The sequence below is a fragment of the Sceloporus undulatus genome, chromosome 2 (assembly GCF_019175285.1).
Source record: "Sceloporus undulatus isolate JIND9_A2432 ecotype Alabama chromosome 2, SceUnd_v1.1, whole genome shotgun sequence".
NCBI lineage: Eukaryota > Metazoa > Chordata > Lepidosauria > Squamata > Phrynosomatidae > Sceloporus > Sceloporus undulatus.
In genome coordinates, this window is record NC_056523.1 from 68184400 (window position 1) to 68208048 (window position 23649).

The following is a 23649-nucleotide window of genomic DNA, read 5'->3' on the forward strand; positions in this document are numbered from 1 at the left end:
CTTGCCTTTCCCCGGCCGCTCTCCCTCCCGCGCACTAGGGTTCCGCGCCACTCCTGGACCCGGCCCCCTTCAGGGAGGAAGACTCTTCCTACACTCTTCCACGTTTACTGCTCTGGCTGCCTCCGCCTGTTGCATTCTGGGATTTGCAGTTTAAGGAGGGGCCTTTAGACTTCTCAGCCAGGGAGGTCCTAGGCCTCACTGAACCACAATCCCCAGAATGCAACACAGCAGCACTATAAAAGAGTGGAGTGTGGTACTCTCCAATCACTGTACTTATAACACTCTCTGCTGATGAAAACATGCAGAGTTAGCCGTGTTGACCATTTGACAAATGCAAACAAAAAAACCCATCAGTGATACCTTTATTGGCCAACCAAAGTGCATAATATACTTGTTGCAAGATTTCAAAGCTCCATGGGCTTCTTCTCCAGGCAACATGTTACAAACCGAAGACAAAAACATAGAATCACAAAACGATTGATGTTATTCAGATGCCCGCATGTTGTTTCATTAAGATGGTATGTTGGGGAGGATATCTTTTGCAGGGTGGCTCTTCCTCTTTCTGGCCATACGGCAACAGGGAGATTCCCAAAGTCCAGGAAATTTAAAGCCCACACGCAAGTCAACAGGGACTCTCTTTTGCAATCCAATATGTCTCCATTCCTGTGAGGTCACAGGCCTCTTTGTAGGCAGAGAATGTGCTGCTTGCTGTTGTTCTTGTTGTTGTGTGCCTTCAAGTCCTTTCCAACTTAGGGCAAACCTATCTTGGGTTTTTCTTGGCAAGGTTTCTTCAGAGGAGGTTTGGCATTTCCTTCCCCTGAGGAGGCTGAGAGAGTATGACTTGCCCAGGGTCACCCAGTGGGTTTCCATGGCTGAACTGGGAATCCAACCCTAGTCTCCAGTCAGAGGTCCCAGTCCAACGCTCAAACCACTGCCACACAGACTTAAGACATTATTGTTATTTCGGTTTTTAAAACATCAGAATTCCAAAGTGTGGCTGCTTCTCTAATTCAAATTGTGGAGTTCATCCACAAACTACAGTCCCTCAACCATGGACTGAACAAGGACAATGGTTTCCTGACATACTTCAACACCATCTGGCCCCATCCATCCTCAGGGGGGTGCCCTACATTCATCTATTGCCCTCACCACAGGCTAGTCCCAGACTCCCATTGCAGAACTGGATCTGCCAGTTCATCTCCATGCGCAGAGGCCAGCTTCCTATGCCTTTGTTCACTAACAACCATCGTTAAAACTGGACCTGCAACTTCATTTTCTACCTTAATTTTTAGCCTAAACTTCTTAGCATGTATTGTAATTTATTCCACACTGTTTTTGTTTGCTACAAATGGGATGTGGGTTAGAGAAGTGGATTATTTTCTTAAATGGATATTTTATTCTTATTGTATTTTACTGCCCCACCCCCTGCTTGTTACCCACCTTTATTCCTTCGGGAAAAGGCACGCTATAAATAAATTATTATTATTGTTATTATTATTATTAATTTCCATACACAAAGGATTTGTAATCTGAATGACATTCTCACATACCAATATCATATATGTGTGTGTGTGTGTGTGTGTGTGTGTGTGGGCCTGGCTTCCGCTCCACCAAATGCATCTGTGGAAATAGACTTTAGAGACTGCTTTAACTGCCCTGGCTCAATGTTGGGGAATGCTGGGAACTGTAGTTTTGTGAGAGATTTAGCCTTCTCTATCAAGGGAGCCCTGGTGCCACAAGAAACTACAGTTCCCAGGATTCTCTAGCACTGAGCCAGGGCAGTTGAAGCAGTCTCAAACTGGATTGTATCCTGCAGTGTGTTTTGGACCTTTTAGTCTATGAAAGCTCATGCTGCCCATTTTCTTTCTTTCCGTGAGTCTCAAAGGTGCCACAAGATCTCTCTACATCATCATTACTATTGTTATTATATCCAAATGCCTCTGAGGAAGTAGACTGAAGTCTAGGAAAGCTCATGCTGCCAACTTCTTTCTTTCAGTGAGTCTCATAGGTGCTACAAGATCTATGTACTGATTCTACAGACTTAACAGGGCTACATCTTTGACTTCCTTCTCTATGGTTTCCTATCTCTATGTTTTGGGTGGTATTTTTCAGGCTTTGAGGCCTTGTTCTAGAGGAATTTATTCCCGCTTCAGAGAAAGATGCCAGCCACAGATGCAGGCGAAACGTCACGAAGAAAGTCTTCTAGAACATGGCCACACAGCCCAAAAAACACCAAAAACCCCACTATGGATTCTGGCCGTGAAAGCCGTTGTCTTCACGTTTCCTATCTCTATGCGCTCCCAGAGCCAGCCAGTGACAAACGAGAACTATTGGACTGAACCATCTGAGGAGAGGAAAACGGGGGGGGGAGATGCCGACGGGTTTGGGTTCCCCTCCCTCCACGGGAACCTTTCTCATCACGGAAACGTGAGATCCACAAATAAAAGGGTGGTGGGTTTTAGGAGTATTTGTTTGGCTGGGTCCTCCGTTCTTCTCTCTGCCACCCCCTCTGAGAGGGCTCAGTGGTACATCCCAGGAGGCGCTTAGTTTGGCGGTTCTTTCAGAGCAAAGGAAGGGGCTTCGAGGCAGGAGGAGGAGGCGCTGGGCTCCCGTAGGAAGGAGCGGAGGTATGTAGGGGCGCCTGCTGTTCGCCTTATGAAGGCCGGGCGGGTGCTGTTGCTGCTGGGCTCCTTTGGCAAGAGTGCCTCTGAGCATGTGCTGTCCTCCTCAGGCTCACACCGCTTCAGATGCCGCGGCTCGAATGCCCTGTCGCAAGTGTCCACTCCAACTCATGGCAGTGATGGAGACGAGGCATTGCAAGAGCCTTGCCCTCAAGCCCCCTGCTCTGTGGCCTCCCTCTCTCCCTTCCACCCTCCGCCTTTCCTGGCACTATCGCCCTTTCCCATCGTGTGCCATCGCCTTCCCTTCCCAAGGAGAGCTCTGGCCTGATCTGTTCAGTCCTAGAACGAAGTGGTTGGAAGTCCACTTCTGGCCTGGAGGAACCAGTATGTTCTAATGTGAAAGAGCACTGGGGCAGGGTGGCCCTGGTGGCAGTTTGGAAGTTGGGTCGCCATTCCTGGAGGCTTCCTTCTGGGGGGGGGGCCCTCTGGGGAGCCTGGAGGTGTCCAGCAAGGCAAAAGCCAGTCCTCTCAGGGCTACGCTTGGCCCATCCTGGGATGCAGCCATCATGACCGATAGCAATAGTCAACCCTCTTCCAAAAGCAATAAGAGGATGGCTGTTGCTCTTGTTTGCAACACCAAATTACTTTACAAATTAATACAATTTATTGAGTAGCCAAGGGCCGTTTTCAAAATACTAGTGTAACCAATATATACAAGCAGTATCTGCATGCTTACTTTATTGTACCCTTTCCTGTATTATTATGTATTACTTATATGTATTATGCTATTATTTCTTAGATTGTACGCCATGGACTGCAGGTTTACTTTATCTCTCTTATTGTTTGTATGTACAGCACTGTGCAAATCTACAGCAATATATAAATAAAGTATAATAATAATATGTGTTGTGATGAAACACATGTTTGCAATATCACAATCTGAGCAACACTAAAATATCTACCTTCTGTTGCATTCGAGGATAGATATTTCGACATTGCTCAATGTTCTGTACTTGACAGAGATAAACCAAGCCCTTGATTTCAACAGTGATTTACTTTAATCTCAGTGTTGCTTCTGACAGTGTAACTAAAATGAACTACATATAACTGAAAATCCAAATTTATTTATATTAGCACCTTTTAAAAGAGGAATTAGAGAGGTACAGTACGTTTAAAGTCACGTCAGGTCATTTGATGTGCTTACTGAGGTCTGACATGAAAACAGCGGCTACTATGTCCTTCATAGATTAAAGTGTAAGAATTGTTGCCTCTTAAGTTAAAATTAAAAATCATTATTGAAAAAAGTTGTTGTCCGATTGTCATTTCTTGCTTTTTGTTTTCTCCAGGAAGCCTGGTGTTTGAGAAATGAATAACAATGATCTTCAGATGTATGAAGATGAAATCCAGTCTTTGGAGGAAGAAATCAAAACCTTAACAGAAGAATATGAATGCAGTCACCATGCTTCAATGGCTTATTCTGATGAGGACATAATGAACATGTTGTATGTAATGTCAGACTTGTGTTTAGTTTTTCCTGAGCTTTTTTGTTTCAAGGGCTTACTTGAATTTTCTGCTTTGATGTGTTTAGGTTTGTTGGAACCAGTTGTGTTGGTTGAGTGTACACGTCCTTTAATGTAGGGAATCAATATATGTCAGCATGTGTTATACTCATCAGCATGCTTATCACAAGTTGTCCTATTGATTTAGTGGTACGTAACATCTTTAGAGTGCCCTGAGCTAGATTTGGACACTCTAATACAGTGGTCTGCCTATCTCTTATTTTGCATTTATTGTTGTTGTTATGTGCCTTTATGTCATTTCCAACTTAGAGCACACTGCCAGGGGGCTTTCTTGACAGGATTTCTTTAGAGGGGTTTGCCATTGCCTTCTTCTAAGACAGAGTGTGTAACTTGCCACCTAGTGGGAGTTGAACCCTGATCTCCCAGAATCCTAGTTCAAAACTCAAATCCCTAGACCATATTGGTTCTCTTATATGGCATATTTCCTGCCTCTTAAATCTGTAAACACGATGTCTTACTGGAAGTCAGCATACCCAGTTATTAGTTTCCTCTAGCACTAAATTTGATTTGGACTTCCTGCATGGCAGGGGGTTGGACTGGATGGCCCTTGCGGTCTCTTCCAACTCTATCATTCTATGATTCTAAATTTCAAATGAGATGATTCTCTTACCCTCAGTTTTCTTCACTGTCCAGTTTTTGTAACTATACATAAAAATCCCATATACTGTACTATGATGATCCTGATTTTGGTTTTCAGTGATATATCTTTACACTTGAGGATTTTATGTAGTTCATAGCTGCTCTTCCAAGTCCTAGCTGTCTTCTGGGGTTTTTAAAACTACAGTCACTATTTTGATATATGACTGAACCAAAATCTAGGAAGTCTATTTCGATGTCTTTGTCATTATCTAAATCATCTATGGTTATCATTTTTGCTTTCTTAAAATTCAACTGTAACCTGCGTTTGTCCTTCCTTAACTTCCTTAATACTGTTACTTGAACGTAAACCTACTTCCTCTGCCTATATCTCAGAGATGGAAATAGATTTGTCATGCTCTTGATGACATCTGATGGAGTTCTTCTGTTGCAGGAAATCGTCTAAAAGAAAATCTGTTGAAAAACTTGGACAATATGAATCTCCTCCAGATTTGAAAACTCAGCTTGAGTTGTTAGAATCTGACCTCTCCTTCATAATGAAACTTACAGGCATTTGCTTCACACATTATTCCAGGAAACCTGTGGAGAAAAGTAAGCATATGTTTTGTTGGAAAATCAAAAAAACCCTCCCTCATCTGCCATTCTGTATTCAAAATAACTTGATGGATATTCCTGAAAGTATGCAACCAGGGTATGGAGGAGAGGTCCTAGTTGTTTCCCCTTAGCCTCTGGCAGTTAGGCTTTGTGTCATGAGGACAGACAGTGAGCTTTCAAGTCCTCTCTTTGGTACAGCCACAAGAAGTTAAAAAGTTTTTGTTTACATTTAAGGTTAACTGCACTTTGCTGTGCTGTCAACATCCAGACCAACTCTGGATAAACTTAAAACAAGCCAGCTGCATATCATACTTTATGAAGCTGGAGGTTTTTTTTTTTGTTCAGCCAAACAAACCAGCAATTCAGGGTTTGTATGGTACTCTCAGCTGAACTTACTGTATATATTTGTGTGCAAGTTGAAACATTTTATACAAAAAATTGACTCAAAAAACCCAGGTCGATATATACAGTGCAATACCTCTGTCAATTGCAGTGCTGATTGCCATTTGTCATACCTGCTCAAAAAATCTTGGTAGCAACAGCTCTTTGGAGCTTTCCTGCCACGGCAGAGAGGGCAAAGGGGGTTGGTGTTTCTTTTAGGCTGTCCTTGGACATGCTGTAGCCTGACGCAGGGGATTTTTAAAAAAGCACTAATCCCTTCCATTCTCCCCATCATGGTGGCGGCTCTTTAGTGCTTCCCACCATGGCAGAGAGAGCAGAGGTGGTCGATGCTTCTTTAGGCTCTTGGGTGGACTAAACTCTTGCCATAGTCTGTCTTGGGAGAACCTAAAAAAAGCATCAACCTCTTTCCAATTTCCCTGCCAGGGTTTTTTTTCGGAGGGGGGGGTTTGTTCTAGAGGAAAGAGGTAACATGACAAAACTGAAAGGGAGAAGGGGAAGGGGCTTGGGTGAGTGAGTTTGGCTGATTTCACCAGCATGAACAAGAGGCTTCCTTTCGTTTTCCTCTCATTTTGGGCTGCCCAGGTCAAGAGGTCAGGTTTAGGTTTCTGCTACATTAACTGTTTCTTCTGCAAAACAAAAAACAGAGCAGATAAACAGGCCCCTTGTCCAACTCCCTTTCCCTTAGACATCTTCTCATTCATGCTGGCAAAATCAGGCAAGCTTGCTCACCAAAGCCACCATTGCTTCTGGCCTTTTTGAAAGCCTAAGTGGGAAAATGGTGGCAGCTTAGGTGAGACAGCTTGGCTGATTTTGCCACCATGAGTGAGAGGATGTCTTGGGGAAGGGAGAAAGGGTCTGTTTATTTGCCTTTTTTTTTTTTTTTTTGCAGAGGAATGAGTTAACACTGGCTCCTCAAGCTGGAGAGCCCAGACTGAGGGGGAAGAGGAAGGGAGAGGGGGGAAAAACCTGCCTTTGACTTTTACATGAGATTGACTTATGCACAAGTATATACAGTAATTTAAAACCAAAGTGGGAGCTTTTTATCGCAGTTATAGTAGATGTGGGAAGGGGATGCTAAGAACATGCTGGAAAGTTGCTAAAAATTAAATAATGCTCCATTTTAACTATTGCAGTTGCTCTATGTTGCTATCTGCATTACTCTAATTTTTTTAAAAATATATATTTTAGATATTTCTACTAAATAAGGGAGTGAATTCCATGCATTAGTTAAGCATTGCATAAAGAATGCCTTGAGCCTAAGTTCAGTGCTTTTAAAATGCATTTTATTGCATGATCCTGAGTTCTTTCTGTTCTAATAAAATAATTTGCTACACCAGTCTTAATTTTTATTAGTTGTTCTCACTTTGGCCCGAAACAGACAAGTCAAAAGCGACAGCTTTGGGCTGATCCAGGGCATGGTGTTCAGATGATGCATACCCCCAGATCGGGCTGAAGCTGTACTGTTAGCGCCTAAAGTGGTTCAAACCCAGCACAAAAAGGAGTGCAAAAAAATGCTCCTTGCCAGTGGTCTGTTGCAGACTATGGTGGGGTTGGCCTCAGAAATGTGTTGTCTGATCACTGGTCCTGCACTGCACCAAATGAGGAACAAGTGTGGTGGGAGCAGCCTCTGGCCTCTCCTTTTGCCCTGTCTGCTCAAGGCCTATGTGTCATCTCTGAAAAAACCCACCTATTCATTTATTTTTTTATCACAATGCTTTGCATACTATTTTAGAAAGTTTATGGAACAAAGCACGCATTGAATCTTCCTGGCTCATCCCTGTAAGTTTTAGTTACTTTTTTTCTGTATAGCCCTTAATTTGCAGTTTTCACTTTGAAATGGGTTCATCAGAACTACATCCATATTTGAAATATGGCCATAACATAAGTTTATACTGTGGTGCTAAATTTCTTAAATAGTAAGTGACTTCCTGGTAGGATAGGAATTCTGTGTTGTTAATTCCTGGTTATTTTTACAAAATACTCCATGCAGGCTTTCTTTATGACTCACACAAAAAACAGTGGATTTCAGTTTTTATTTTTCTTCATTGCAGATGGAACTAAAACTACACATAAGTATCGATTATCAGGAAACTGTGAGTCAGTGCCCTTTCAGGTGGAATTTCAACTTTTTGAAGAAAGTCAGGTAATGAAGTAGTATGTATTAGGAAACATCATGCAAACTGTTTTTTTTAAAATTAGGGTCATTTTGATAGTTCTAATAATAGCTTTTAGAAAGCTGAGCATGAGCATTATTTTAACAGTTTCCTTTGCCAGGAAAACTATTTTTCCTTGATGATCATTAGCAGTATGTGCATGTATGTTTTGAACAAAACACATTTAAGCATTTCATCTTCATCTTCACTCTCAAAAACTTCCAGAATGATGTAGGTATGAGTCATAAAAACAAGACAGTCTGTGACTAGAGGTTAACATTTTAAAACAGCGCTAAAAATTAAAAAGCAACAAAGAGTAAGAGGACAAGAAGCAAATTCTGACTTGTGCTGTTGTTCTGAATGGTACAAAGTTTTATATTAAATGGAAATAGCTGAGGGAAAAGAATAGCCAAGCAGTACAAGTAATGGCAGAATGCAAGTAATAGAACTTTGCTAAAACATCTTAGAGTAGTTATTCTGTTTATTTCATTTGGAAACACTTGGAAGTTTAGTTGTTTTAAAGCTCAACTGAGTTCAGTGGAACTTATTCCTAGATATAGTTTGGAAAATGAACTGAAAGAAATAAAATGCCACTAGATGGCACTATTTGTTTTGTTGTAGTGTTCATACAAATATAGGATGGATAATGGAGAATGGAAATCAGCATGTGCTTTGTAGATTGCTGCAATTGCATAGATTAAAACAACTATAGACTGCTCTTAAAATAATGCGAGTGCCATTACACTTGATTGTCCTGATGTGTAACCTGTACTTAAGACAAGAGACAATGTGAGAATAGAATATGGAAAAACAGAATCATTTCCATTTGGCAAGGGAGTCAGGCAAGGTTGCATTCTATCACCCTACTTGTTCAGCTATGCAGAAAACATCCCAAGTAGAGCAGATTTAGACTCAAAGGAGGGTGGAGTGAAGATTGAAGGAAGGAACAACAACAATCTAAATTTAACCTAGATGGTAAGGAAATTGAAATAGTTAAAGATTTCCCCTATTTTCAATCAGCCACTAACGAGAACACACATTGCAAGCAGGAAATTGGAATTTGAGAGTAGGACTGTGGAGGGCAGCTATAAAAGAACTAGACAGGTTAATAAAGTGCAAAGACATAAAACTGAACACTAAGGTTAGAATCGTCCAAGCCATTGTATTCTCCTTCATCATGTACACATGTGAGAGCAGGACAGTTAAGAAAGCTGGCAGAAAGAAAATCAATTCATTTGAGATACCGTGCTGGAGAAGAGTGTTAAGGATACCATGGATGGCCAAAAAGACAAACAAATGGATCCTTGAGCAGATCAAGCCCAAACTCTCCCTGGAAGCCAAGGTGACTAAATTGAGGCTGTCGTACTTTGGACACATCATGAGAAGGAATGACTCACTAGAAAATACAATGATGATAGGAAAGGTGGAGGGTGATAGTAAACAAGACTGCATACTCGATGAATAGAATCTATCAAGGAAATCATGGCCCTGAGAGTGCAGGCTGAGCAGAGTGGCTGAGGACAGGGTGTCTTGGAGATGTCTCATACACATGGTCGCCATGAACTGGGGTGAACTCAAGGTCAGTTAATAACAACAGCAACATATTGTTAAAGATTATATGCAACTTGATGCCAAGAGTTGAAGGTGACTCTAGGGCAGCTAACAACAAACTAACAAAGGCCAAAAACACACTGCAGAAATAATCCAATTTGAGACCACTTTAACTGCCTTGACTCAATGCTAGGGAATTCTGGGAACTATAGTTTTGTGAGACGTTTAGCCGCCTTCTGTCAGAGAGCTCTAGTGCCACAATAAACTACAATTCCCATGATTCCCTAGCACTGAGTCAGGGCAGTTAAAGCGGTCTCAAATTGAATTATTTCTGCAGTGTGTTTTGGAAGATAGATACTATGGCCAGTTGCTAAATACACCATGGTTGATGATGATTTTAATCTGATTGCTATTGATAGTCTTTCCCTTAAGATTTTTTTCATTCACATAGTAATTTGTGGAAATACGCTGCTTGTTGTCTGCCAAGTTTATGGACAAACAGGGCAGAGGATTTCCTTGAATAAAGTGGAAGGGGTGACAGTGAGACAAATCAGAGTGAGAAAACTGATGGAAGTTCTTGTGTTCTTGTAGCATGTACATTTGATAACACTAGGGAATACTGTATGTATGTGTTTCATCCTTTTGCTTTACAAACTTGACAAATGCAGTAGCCAGAAATATTCAGAAACTAGTGCCCAATACAAAGAAGTCTAAATTGTGACATTGAAGTCTAAATTGATTAACTTTTAAAGCCTGTGATGTCTAAACTCTTCCAAAGAAATGCTTAAATGTTATTGCAAGTAATGGCAGCCAGTTCCAGTACACAGAGAGCTGTTTTCCCTTTCCAAACAACAGATGAACAATTTTTGTTGTTAAGCTGCTTTCGAGTTGATCTTGACTTGTGGTGTCCCTGTGAATGAGATGTTTTCAAGTCCCTCTATCCTCTGCCTCCCTGCTCAGGTCCTGCAGGCTCAAGTCCATGGTCTCCCTGATTGAATTTATCCATCTGGCATGTGATCTTCCTCTCATTCTACTTCCGTCCACCTTCCCCAGCATCATTGTCTTTTCTAATAAATTGTGCGTTCTCATTATGTGGCCAAAATATGACAGCCTCAATTTAGTCATCTTGGGCCCGTTACAGACGGGCTAAAAAGTACGCGCGGAGCGTGTACTAGGGTTAAGACGGGGCAGTGCTGTCCCACACAGCCGCTGCCATCACTACGTGACGACCGCGCCGCTCCAAACGCGGCGTCGCGCGGTTGTGACGTATTGGGGTCGCGGCAGGGCGTCCTGGGTTTGGCCCCTGGGCGCAGCCTTCAGACAGCTGTGCCCAGCCGACCAAGGAGAAAGGGGCCAACGGCCCCTTCTCCTTCTCCCCGCCGCCGCGGGGTGTCATTGGGGCTTGAAAGCCCCAAGGGACACCCCTTTCCGGCTGCGGGGAAGGGGCCTTTTGCCGCTTCCCCGCAGCCCGGGCAACGCGGCGGATCGGGGCTTCCGCGCTGCCGCTCTGGCCACTGCAGGCCCCGATCCTGGCGGGGCGCCTACAGGCCGCCCCAAAGGGGCGGTCTGTAGCGCGCCTTGGTTTCCAGGAAAAATTCTGGCCTGTTCTGTTCTAGGACCCTTGTCTTTTTAGCTGTCCATGGTATCCTCAGCACCCTTTTCCAACACCACATCTCAAATGAATTAATTTTCTTTCTATCCGCTTTCTTTACTGTCCTGCTCTCAATCCATACATGGCAATAGGGAATACAATGGCTCGGGCAATTTTAATTTTAGTGTTCAGCTGTATATCTTTACAGTTTAGGATTTTGTCTAGTTCTTTCATAGCTGCTCTTCCTATTCCTAATCTTCTGTTTTCTTGACTGCAGTCTCCATTCTGATCAGTGTTTGATCCAAGGTATGAGAAATCTTTCACAATTTTGATTTCCTCATTCTCTAGGTTGAATTTATTTAAATCCTCTGTGGTCATTATTTTAGTTTTATTTAAGTTTAACATTAGGCTTGCCTTTGCACTTTCTTTCACTTTCTTTAGTGGTTTCAAGTCTGTGAAGTTTTCTGCTTGTAGTATGGTGTCACCTGTATATCTTAGGTGTTGATATTCCTCCCTCCTATGTTCACTCCTCCTTCTTTTATGTCCGAGGTTGCTCTTCATATCGCATTTTTTGCATACTAGTTGAAGAGATAGGGTGAAAGGATGCAGCCACACCTGACCTGTTTGCCAGTTGGGAATCATTTTGTTTCTTCGTTTTCTGTTCTTACAGTAGCCTCTTATCTTAATTACAGATTCCTCATCAGGAGTATCAGATGTAGTGGCACTCCCATTTCTTTAAGAGTGTTCCATAGATTTTAGTGATCTATGCAATCCAAGGCCTTGCTATAGCACATGCTGATTTTCTTCTGGAATTCTTTGGCTTGCTCCACTATCTATTATATGTTTGCAATGTGATCCCTAGTGCCTCTTCCTGAACACTGCTTGGACATTGGCAATTCTCTCTCCATGTATGATTGAAGTCTATGCTGCAGAAATTTGAGAATAATTTTGCTTGCATGAAAAATTAATGTTATCATCCTGCAGTTGCTGCAGTCTTTAGTGTCTCTTTTTTTGTGGATAGGGATGTATATAAATAATTTCCAATCTGTTTGTCACTGTTTTATTTTCCATATTTGTTGGCATATTTGGTCAGCACTGAAGTTGATTCTGTTTGTGTGATTTGCAGCAGTTCAATTGGGATGTCGTTTGTTCCTGGGGATTTATTATTTCCAATTTCTCTGAGTACTGCTTCCATCTCACTTTCCAAAAGTTGGGGTTTGTCTCATATGGTTCTTCATTCCATGTGTTATTCAATTTTTTGTCTTTTCAATATAGCTCTAGGTGAACAATAAGTGTCATCATTACTTCTCCTGTAACATATAGGAGTTTAGGAGCAATATTCTGAAAGTGCTGCCATAATTTAGTTGAAATAGTTTATATGAAATGGAACGGACCCTGCTCCAGACTGAAAATACTGTGGAGTCTTGCAGATACAATACAGTTTAAAAACTGTGTAAGGTTCATACATATTATTGTGAAGACAGAGCCTCAAGGTTTACTCTTATACTGTAGATTTCTTTGCACTTTCTTTTATTTATTTGGTTTTTTAAAATTTAATGGCTCAGTACAATTATCTTTCACATTAATTAGGAATTTATAGTGATTCTTTTGCTCATTTTGATATGTGTTTGAACATGGCCTCTTATGGGATAGAAATAAAATAAAATAAGTAATCCTTTGGTACATTAATTTTTTACTTATACATGTTTGCCAGTATAGCTTATTACAGAGAAGGAGATGATGCGGGAAGGGTGAACATACTCAGGGACATAACCAAAGGGTGGGTGGGTGGTCCGTGGGGTCCGGATCCCCCCCTATTACATAGAATGAATGGTGCGCGCTGCTGTGCTGCCGTGCCCAAGCCCCATTATAATGGTGGCATTTATTCTGGACCCCCCCCTTCCCAAAATCCTGGCTATGTCCCTGACATACTGCAACAAAACGTTACCACAGCAGTGTGAACGCTACATTGATAATCATATTTTGTAATACTATGGAATAAATGCTGTACGTAAAGATATATTAAGTAATAAGTCCTCACTGAGGACAGGATTCACAAATCTAGATACTTTAAAGATGTCTAAACTGTGCCTTGATATTGTACGGTAGTACTGTGTGAAGGCATGAAACACCTTCACATCAGTGGTGTCCCATGCTGGCTGTCATCTGTTGTGTGTGTGTGTGGGGGGCTGCCGGGGGGCAGCAGCATTGGTGGCCAAAAAGGCATGCTTCTCTTGTCCCATGCTTTCTCCCTGGGAGGAAGTCATGGGCTGGAGCAGCCAGGAATTGTGCACAGGCTCTGGAGGGCCCAACTGGGTGTCACTCAGTGTGGACTGTATCCATTCTCACCACTGTAGTCATCAATAATATTTGTACATTTTATTTTTTTAATTTGTTCCTTTTTCCTTGCCCCATCTCTCTTTAAGGAGAGTCCATTTGTTTGTATAGCTTTAATTTTTAAATACTTTTTAATTGGTGTATTTAATAGAACTCTTTGTTGCTTCTTAGCCCATCAGAATCTAACCCATATTAACAAAAGTTAAAAACATAAAACTAATTTTAAGGACTAATGGACATGTGGAATAATGCATTCTTGGCCACCTGCATTATATATAGTCTCTGAAGTGCACACCAGACTTTAACCTGATCAATGCATTTTACTTAACAGTAGCTTCCAAACACTCTTGAATGGAAGTCCCATATAAAGCATATTGCAGTGATCTAATTGTGAGACGATTAATCCATGAACAACTGTAGTTAAATTTGGTTTCCCTAAAGAGGGTTACACCTAGCATTTTACCTAGAGCTGGATAAAGATTCTCCTTACTAATGTAGTTGTGTTTTTTGTATGTTGTGAGCTGCTTTGAAGATGCAAATCTCAAAGTACGTAGATTATCCTTCCTCAGCAACTGGCATGCTTAATTTTTTCTTTCAAACACAAGATGGCACCAGGATATAAACTTGTGATCTTAAATTCTTGTAGACTGTTTGCTTGCAATATTGTACTTTTGTCTTGAACTTGCAATCAAACATGGAAGTTTTTCAAACAGTAATATGCTCTGGCCATCAAGTTTATCTGTCTCTTCATTGATCTCCTTTGCATTCTACTCCTGAGCCTTTTACACTGCCTGTTTTGTGTACTCCAGACATAATTTAACATAGAACCTACATAACAGTAGAAGCCTAAAACTGTAAATCAGTGGTAAAATGCAAAAATGATACTTTCTGTACTGTTAAAGAAGCAGAGTACCTCACTTTTAGCCTGTTTAGAATCAGTGCTCACTTGATACTGAAGTGAGTTAAAAGTAATGCACAGCTCCCTGTGACATACAGGACTCCACTGCTCAGCAGAACAGTTTGGAAGCGGTGGGGTCTGATGGATGAACTCAGTACATGCATATTGAGCACTGCTACATTTTAGGGACAGGTTTATTTATTTCTTATTTATTTCCAGGATTTATATCCTTCCTTTCTCCACAATGGGATTCAAGACGGGTTCAGCTTTGCTCTCACGTTTTGATAGCTGACAGATCCTTGCTTTTCCCCCCCTCACTGGATCTGACGAAATACTTGGAGCATCTCTTTCCATACTATTAAATTTTCCTACTGGCTATAATGTGCAGTGCTGCCTCAGTGGTGATATAGGCAGTACTGTAGTATAATTTGAACAACAATAATTCTGTTATGTTTATTATAGGGAAATGAGGGTTACCAATCCTTCTTCCTACGTAATATACATTTGCCTTGTCAAAGAGGGTGCATACCTAACTATACTTTGCCAGAAGGTCTTGCTTTTCTATAATCTATAATGCTTAATCATGCTTTGTTAATTGAATGATTATGTGCTAGCATATAGACGTGAGCCCTTTTGCCATTTTTCCTGATGTTGTTTTATTGTGTAAGTTGATTATTTGGCTAATTTGTATGTAACTGTTTTCTACTTCCATTTTGCCTAATAGTTCTGGGTCTTTTTTCAGGTTAAGAAGAATGTTTCAGCCATTGTTACAGACCTTAACATTATAATAGACTCAGAGGAATATTCTGATTTAAGTAAACTTGTATCCAGGTAAGATTTTCATGAGCATATTAAAATTTTCTGCCAAATATAATTTTAGGATTGACAGTACTCAGCTATATTATCAAAATAGTGTTCTTTGAGATGAAAATGTAAATTGCTAACTTACTTTTTAGGATTTGGAATGGCTGCAAATACATATGTTCAGAAGTACTTCCAGTCATTCATTTTTAAGAGTCGTGCCATCCTGTGTACTATTTATAAAAAGCTGTTATAGGGCCTGAACAGACAGGCCAAAATAAAGCTGCTTCGGGTCACTTTGGAGGTATGCTGTTTAAATGACACATGCATCTTAAGAGGCCAAAAGCTGTGCCAAAGCTGAGCTCCAATCCTTAGGACTGGAGCATGGCTTTGGCATGGCTTCCAGCCTCTTAGGACGCATGCATCATTTAAATAGCATACCTCCAAAGTGACCTGAAGCAGCTTTATTTTGGCCTGTCTGTAAAGGCCCATAGTTATAGTAAGGAAGCGCTGGATTTCATTTTATGAATGTTGCCTGCCTGCCTTGCTAGCTAGCTGTTCTTTATGGTTGTCAGTAACTATTCCCATTTCCCAAGATCATCTTCAAAGTACAGAGTCTCATTTGTCCCTCCATTCTCCACTCTGAAAGCATTCAAGTCCTTTTTGGCTTTATGCAAATCCATAGACAGTCATTTTCTGCCAAATTCCAGGCTTGTGAAGAGAATAATGTTTTATATTTGATTTTTTGTTTTTCTGTGGAAGGCCTATGTGCCTCTCAGCTCAGAAATTTTAGGTGGAAGAGATTTGTTTCCATCCACAATTTGAAGTGATGCATAGCCATAATGTTTCATATCTTACCATGAAACCATGGTTGTAAAGTTACTGCAGACTTGTGTGAAAATCTGCTCTTGCTTAGCTCTGTCCAGCTAACTCTGGAAATGCTTACAGACAGTAGGCAAAGTTAGCATTGTGTTACTGTACTTGTTCCAGCAAAAAAGAACTCCCCCTTCTCTTCCTGTGACGCCCTCACCTAGTACCTACACCACCAAGTTTTCCCTGTCACTCAGGGCAGATTTTGAGGGAAATCACTACCCTACCAGTTTGCTGAAAAACAGACCTGCTTCCATCAGTGGAATCATACCATTGGATGATAGTTTTTATTGTGCAGTTTCCTTGCCCCTTTCATTAAATTAATTGGGGTGTAGGCAATAGCTGGATGTCATTTTATTGAGCAGGTTTAATTAATCAAGGGTTCCCCAAAATGTGGCAGGCCTTGTTGGCTAGCTGTTCTTTATGTCTGTCACCAACTATGCTCATATGTACTTGTTCCATATTTTTTGCATTGTTGCTACCATATTTTTTCTTATTCTATAAAATCGATTAAAGTGGGCAAGTCAAAATAGCTGTGCAACCACTTTTTTATTTTGTCAGCACTAGGTGCCATCTAGCTGGAGTATCCTAAGAATCTAGGTTACAACAATATGCAAGTCGTTCAGGATTTCAGCTTTAAATAAATATTCCTGTGTCTTCTGACAAAGGAAAACATCAATTTTACTTTGGTATTTGGCTGTAGTCTCTTATTCCGACTTTAATCTACAATGTGCATCTCCATTATCCCTTAAATTTACTACCAGTAGCTGAGTGATTTACTGTTTGGCAATATAAACTTAGATTTGGCATTATAAAAACTTCTGCCAGTGCAGTCATGCACATTTGAAATAGTATTTTCCATCCCACTTCTTTTTATGGGTAGCATTTTTGTCAGTAATCCAGATGATTAGAAGAAACATGGAGTACAATTTTTTTTCCCTAAAAAAGCTTTACTATAGTGAAGAAAGTAGCCTTTCTTCAACACAAAGGGCACTGACTGTAAGTGGAGACACGGCATAGTATGTCAGTTACTGTAGATTTTATTTAGTGGTATGGTGCAAGCTGGATCAGCTGTAGAGCTGAATTGATATGACAGATTTCTAAAATTAATTTTTGTGCACCTATACTAAAATATATTGGGAAGGGAATGGAGATGCAGTAAGCACCAGAAAATCTTTAACAGATTATATTAAAGCAGGATGAGGAAAGTTAGGATGAAGGAGGCAAGGTCCCTAGAAGAGAGTAGGGAAAGGATGTTGGAAGAGTTTTAGCTGAGATACACCATTACAGAATGTTTTGCAGGAGAAAACATTTGAGGTCTGTAGAGCCTGTTTACTGCTGGTGGGTGAGATTTGTGAAGATGGAAAGAGTTTTCTTAAAGCTATTCGTGCCTTCTAGAAAGTATCACTAATAGAAAACCAAGTAGAAATCTTTCTGGGAGTCCCTCTCAAATCATGTCTAGATGTGAGCAAGACTGCATTTAAAATAACCACTCCTATTTTGGAGCTGGTGCGATTAGAGGTAATTACTACCTTGTGGGATGTAGTGACTGGAGAGATGCCAAATTGGCTGTCCTGCAAAGAGTTTGAGTAATTCCTCCCTCTCATATTGGAAGACAGAAAATGAGAGCAGCTCATAGAAGTCTGATCCTTCCTTTGTGTGTGCAAGGAACAGCAATGTTGAAATGTTTATTATCTGACCTCATTCTCTCTGAATTTCGATACATCTTTATTTGTATATAAGATATTCATACGTTGGAGAAGAACTTTGAATTGTTGGAATTAAAACTGCCCTCCTGGAAAGGGATCTCCCTCTTCAAGTCAAACCAAACCAAATGTAAATCAAAAGTAAGCTCTTCTCCCTAACAGACACACACATGTAAATATGGCTGTTCTGATAATATATTTAAGTGTGTCACACTTTGGAACCAGTACACAGCTATTCAGCATCTTTCCAGTAGGTAGGTGCCAAATTACCTGTCAGGGTTTCCTTGTGTTTCTGCATGTAATAGTCTCATAGTCATTTTCTCCATTAACCCTTCTCCCTCATGGCAGAAATACAGTGACATCTCAGAATCTGAGTCAGTGGGCCACTTTGGAGGATCACATCTCTGTTTAATTAGCCAAGGTATGAACAAGACCTCCTCACATACATGAAGCCCTTTTGCTCTTTTATTTGCACCCTGAGCAGTCATATCCATCTCCAGTTAACAGTCATTTCCTGCTTGATCAAACCAGAAAACAATGGTTACTAAATTAGGAACAAATCAGAATACTCAACCCTGGTTTGAATTGATGAACATCATGGTCTGTTCCAAAGCTGGCAACCATGAGATGTATGTTTTAAGTGATGGTTCATTGTAACTTCTCAGTAAATGGAGGGTCTTGCAGTCTTTCCTCAAGTGTAAGAGGCCTGTGCATAAATATCTATGTCTGGAGAAATCTTTCTCACAACTATTCCAGTGGTTGTCTGGGAGATGAGAAACGGCACATGGTTTCACCAATAAATGAGACTAGCCTGTGTGGAAGCAAGAACATTTGTATATTGTCTGAACTCACAGGATTTATATAAATACCGTATATAAGTTGAGAAATTTTTGTCCCAAAATGGCGTCTAAAATTGTGGGTCGACTTATATACGGGGCAGTGCGGTACTTTGACCAAGCCTCTCCCCAGCCGGGCTACCTCTGCAAGAGATAGCCCAGCTGGGGAGATACTGGCAAAGGTGACTGATTGCCCCGCAGACCCCCCCTTGGCTCGGCTCCCTCTGACGGGAAAAGTCCAGCGAGGGAGACGAACGCATGCCCTGCAGCCTCTCTTCAGCCAGGCTTTCCCCAGAGAAGGGGCCTTGCTGAGGAGACACCGGGGAGGGCGATCGCCTTCCCCAAAAGCCTCTCTTCGGCGAGGCCCCTTCCCTGGGGAAAGAGCCTTGCCGAGGAGACGCCAGGGAGGGTGATCGCCTTCCCCAAAGCTTCTCTTTGGCGAGGCCCCTTCCCTTGGGAAAGAGCCTTGCCGAGGAGACGCCGGGGAGGGTGCGCGATCGCCCAAAAGCCTCTCCCTGGCTGGACTTCTTTTGCAAGGAAAGCCCAGTGAGGGAGACGCTGAGGAGGGCACGCGCTCGCCAGCAGCCTCTCCCCAGCTGGGCTGCCCACTCAATCTGACCCTTGACGTATCCCCGGGTCATATAAAAATCCATTTTTTGGCCCCAAAAGTTGACCTCGATTTATACGTGAGGTCGATTTGTACACAAGTATATACGGTATTCTGTCATTTCCCACTTCATATATTAAATTATGGTTAATTGAAGATCTGCTTATTTGTATTCCAAAGGGAGGAGCAATGAATCTTCCAGCATGAGTAAAACTTTGTTGAGCTGTGTCTTTACTAAACAAGAATATGGTGGTGGTGGTCTGAAGGCTGACAGCATCCAAGAGGGGCCTGCAGTCAAATGATAGATAATTATTAGTATAATATTGTTTGTTTTAAATGATTTTGCCATGTTGATTTTAGGGGTTGTGTTAACACGTGTGCAAGGTATACACTGATTTAGAACACCAGATTGAAATATTGGGCTTACTCTGGTTTAGTAAACATCAGCTCATATGTAACAGAATTAAGCTATGATATGATCAAATTCTGCTAAAATGCTGGAGCTAGAATTAGCTGGACCAATTCAGCTAATGGAGCAAGAATTTCAGCTCCAGATGTTTCTATTGCTAGCTTTATATATATATTGCTCCTGAGGACAATTGTTGTTGTTAACTCTATCGAGTCAACCTTAACTCATGGCTACCATGTGGATGAAACATCTTCAAGACCCCCTATCCTCCACTGCTCTGCTTAGGTCCTGCAAATTCATGTCCGTGATCTCCCTGATTAAGTCTATCCATCTGGCACGCAGTCTTTCTCTCTTTCAGCTGCCCACTCTACCTTTCATAGCTTTATTGATTTTTCTAATATCATATATACTCGTGTACAAGTCGACCTCATGTATAAGTCGAGGTCAACTTTTGGGGCCAAATTAGGATAAGAAGTGGGATAGGTTATTTTTCTAATCAATTGATTATTCTGCCTGACCTGGAAAGGAAGTCTGCAAATTGATTTTTTTTAAGGGACAAAAATTATTTGTTAATCAAATTGACAAAAGTTCCCAGAATTTGAAGAATGTGTGTGTGTGTGTGTGTGTGTGTGTGTGTGTGTGTGTGTGTAGAGTTTTAATGCTGCTTTTGCAGCCCCTTTCTTTACTAGACTAGACTTTACTAAACTAATATATTCTTCTCACACACTCCAACAAGTGAGAAACAAATGGAATTAATTTATGTTGAATACAGTCTTTAAGTGAAATTTGCTAAACACAGCATTTACATATTTTTATTACCTTTGCTTCCCAGCAAAGAACATATACTTCTCCATCTCGACTTAGAGATTGTTTCACTTTGAATTCCAGTACTGCAAACTTGAGTCCCTAGTTGGGTCTATGTATCTGCTGCCACTTTTAGCACATCTACACCCCACTTCTGCCCTATTTTCATAATCCTTCTTCCTTTTTTTACTTCATCCTAAAAGCTTAGTGCTTCTTTATCATTCCACTTTTAAATCCTAATTTATGTCTGTAGTCAGTTGTTGGTAAGTCCAAATAATAGACCTTCTCCCCTCCTGTATCTTAGACATCCTTTGACAAAATGGCCAGAGTCTCCTACCCTTCAGGGCACATACATGAAATACATATGAAATTATCTGCTAAATGAGTGTCCAATGCCACCAAATTTAAGCAAGCTCTTGCTGCAAATCTAGTGAGCAGCTGAAAGGGAAAAAATGACATAATATTTTGTATCTTGTGTCATTTCTCAGTGGTTTGCCAGTAGTTTCCACCGTATATAGGCATGCTGGATCAGTTTCCTGGCTGGTTGGACACAAGCAAAATGATGGCAAAAATATAGGAGCTGAGATAGCTATTATTTCTGAATGCAAAATGTTATAAATTTCCTAGAAGATATTAACTAAAGATCTTGTGTATCTTATGAAAGAGATAATGCTTGCTCTCAACAATATATGTAAGCAGTGAAAGGCTAGAACAGAAATAGTTGTTCATAATTTTACTTGGGAATTTTTGGCACTGTAAGCAAAAGTGTGCCCCAACTGTATTTGCTTGACATCCCTGCAAATTTTACGCAGCACAATTTCAGCTAAAATGTCAGTGCGACTAGATTAAAATGGCAATGGAATCAGACATGTCTTGGTGAGCAATTGCCCAATACCTAAGTACGAAAGACCTTCTTATGTATCCTGTTGATGGCAGAGATGTGACCTTTACAAATTATGCTATCCTCAGCTGTCCTGATGGTACATAATCCTGTTTCTTCTAAAGTACATAAACCTTCCCTTGCACTACGTATAGTAAGTAATGGTATGATTTCACCATCCTCTTCCCTCTTTCTCAGAAGACAGATATTGTCTAGTTTAAAAATGTTTTGGTAGCATATAAAAAATGATTTATCACCAGCCGTCTTTGTGGCTCATAAGTACTTCCATAGGAGAGATGCTGCCTTTGCACATTTATTGTAAGATTCCTCCATTACACCATAAAGGGAGACATGTTCAGTTATACTGTACAGAAAGGAATGTATCAGTGGACAGAGAATGATACTGTATGTTATAATATTCTCTGTTTACTTAAAAGAGATGGTGGATATTTTCTGGAGCACACTAGATGGTGAGAAAGATCACTGTAGACTTTTAGATTCAATTCATGGCAAAACTGTGGATTTTGATATGACTCATGGATAAGTCAAGGGTAAAACTTAGGGGCACATAGCAAAGGATCTAAAAGATAAAGCAAAGTAAAACATTGCCAAAGAACTTACAAAATTCCAGCAGACATAGATCTTTGTGCTCACTCGTAAGGCTGGATGAATGAGAGAGTAGAGAACATCTTGCCTTTTACCAGGGGATGGTTTCTTCTTTTAAATAAGAGTTAAAATTAAAATATAGTATCATTTGAAAGAGTTAAAATACAGTACTTACATTGACCTGTGGATAAGTCGATTCAGGTTTTTCAGGTCAATTTTTTAACCTAAATTTCTAGACGTATACATGAGTATATACAGTACATCCAAGCTAAGGTTGCTTTTATTAGATATTACTGTATTTTAAAAAGTAATCCTAAACAAAAGAATCAAATAATGGGGTATACAGTGTGCCTGTATCATATGCGAGCGCACTTTATACAGCTTTCAGTTTATGCTGAGAGCCGCTCGCCATAAAAGGCAATGGTGTGCGCACCATGCCGCACCGTGTGCACAAGCCACATTGTTTTAAATGGGGCTTGAGCATCCATGGAATTTCCCTTACACAGAGGGGTCCGGAACGGATCCCCCGCAGAATGGAAGGGTACTTATCTTGAAAAATATGACTGCATTTTAGTATTCAAATATCTAATCATATAGAAAGTCTTCTCGACTTAGTAATAGATTTGAGCCACTTTAGCCAAATTCTTTGAAATAGTGATCCTACAATATTAATCTAGAAGAAAATATTTTTCCATGAATTTGTAGCCAAAAATACATGGTTTTAATGTGTTATGTTGCATTTTAGAGTTGAAGAGAATGGAAATTTGTTACTGTTCTTCAAGAGTCTCTTGTGTTTCTCTGAGTGGCATGGACGTCGGAAATGTGTGTTCACCAATTTCAAGGTACTGTTCTAAAATATTTTTGAAAACATTGCTTTATTTTTCATATGAGATACCAAATATGAGAAAAATGAATTAATTGTCAACGTTGATAATTCTAATTAGAAATGCTTATTATTGTGTAATGGCATTGCATATTTGGCATTCAATAATACATTTATACTTGTTATATTCTCTGCTGTTCACAGACGTTTCAGTGCTTCAGAATGATAATACTGTATGATTATCTTACCTAGAGAAGAAATCTTTCACTTTCCATCAGTATACAAAGATTAATGAAATATTATTCTGAGTAGTGCCTTTTTTTAAAAAGAGCCACATTGTGTCATTTAGTGGGGAGAGAGCAAGAGAGATTTACTTGTGCCAACAAAACAAATAGTTATGGTGCTAAAATGATATTGCGGCCATCCCCAAATGTGGGAAATTATTTTTGTTGCTTCCAAACCATCATTTGGATAAATAAAAGGTGGTTATTTCTTTCAAGTTTAAGTGATGTCTTTCTGATCTTGGAACCTTTTATAATATTACCTAGACCTTTTGTACATATAACACACACACACACACACACACACACACACACACACACACACAGGAGTTATGGTGCTAGAATATTTTTGGAAAAGTTTGAAGCAAATAATTCTATAACTTCCAACTTTAATTTTGTTTTTATATGAATGAATATATAAATAAAACAGCAAAACTATGTGATGTGTATTTCTCTGTGTAACTTTGAATTTGGGTTCATGCAGATTGTACCAATTGCTTTAGTAGAATAGGCTTTAAGATTCCTTCCACTTTTGAACCCATATTCCCAGGCCATCCATAATCCCATCTCAGTGCTAATAGAAGTGTTTGTAGTAGTTAAGGCTAAACAATTTCCCACTTAAACTGAGGATTGCAAACCAAGGATTAGAGGTGGTTTAAAGTCCTTATAGTTTAAGTGGCAACTGTTGTTAGATTTAACTAC

General features: G+C 40.4%; 1 protein-coding gene across 1 annotated transcript in view; it reads left to right on the forward strand.

Annotated features, from left to right (window-relative positions):
- The first annotated feature begins 2403 nt into the window (after positions 1-2403).
- LOC121921492 (centromere protein P) overlaps positions 2404-23649 on the forward strand; it is a 207328-nt gene continuing 186082 nt past the window's right edge. Inside the window, exons 1-6 of the mRNA XM_042449649.1 lie at positions 2404-2627; positions 3968-4123; positions 5232-5389; positions 7846-7937; positions 15067-15155; positions 22589-22685. Coding sequence (XP_042305583.1) covers positions 3987-4123; positions 5232-5389; positions 7846-7937; positions 15067-15155; positions 22589-22685 — 573 coding nt within the window. The 5' untranslated portion in view covers positions 2404-2627; positions 3968-3986. The remainder of the gene's footprint in view (positions 2628-3967; positions 4124-5231; positions 5390-7845; positions 7938-15066; positions 15156-22588; positions 22686-23649) is intronic.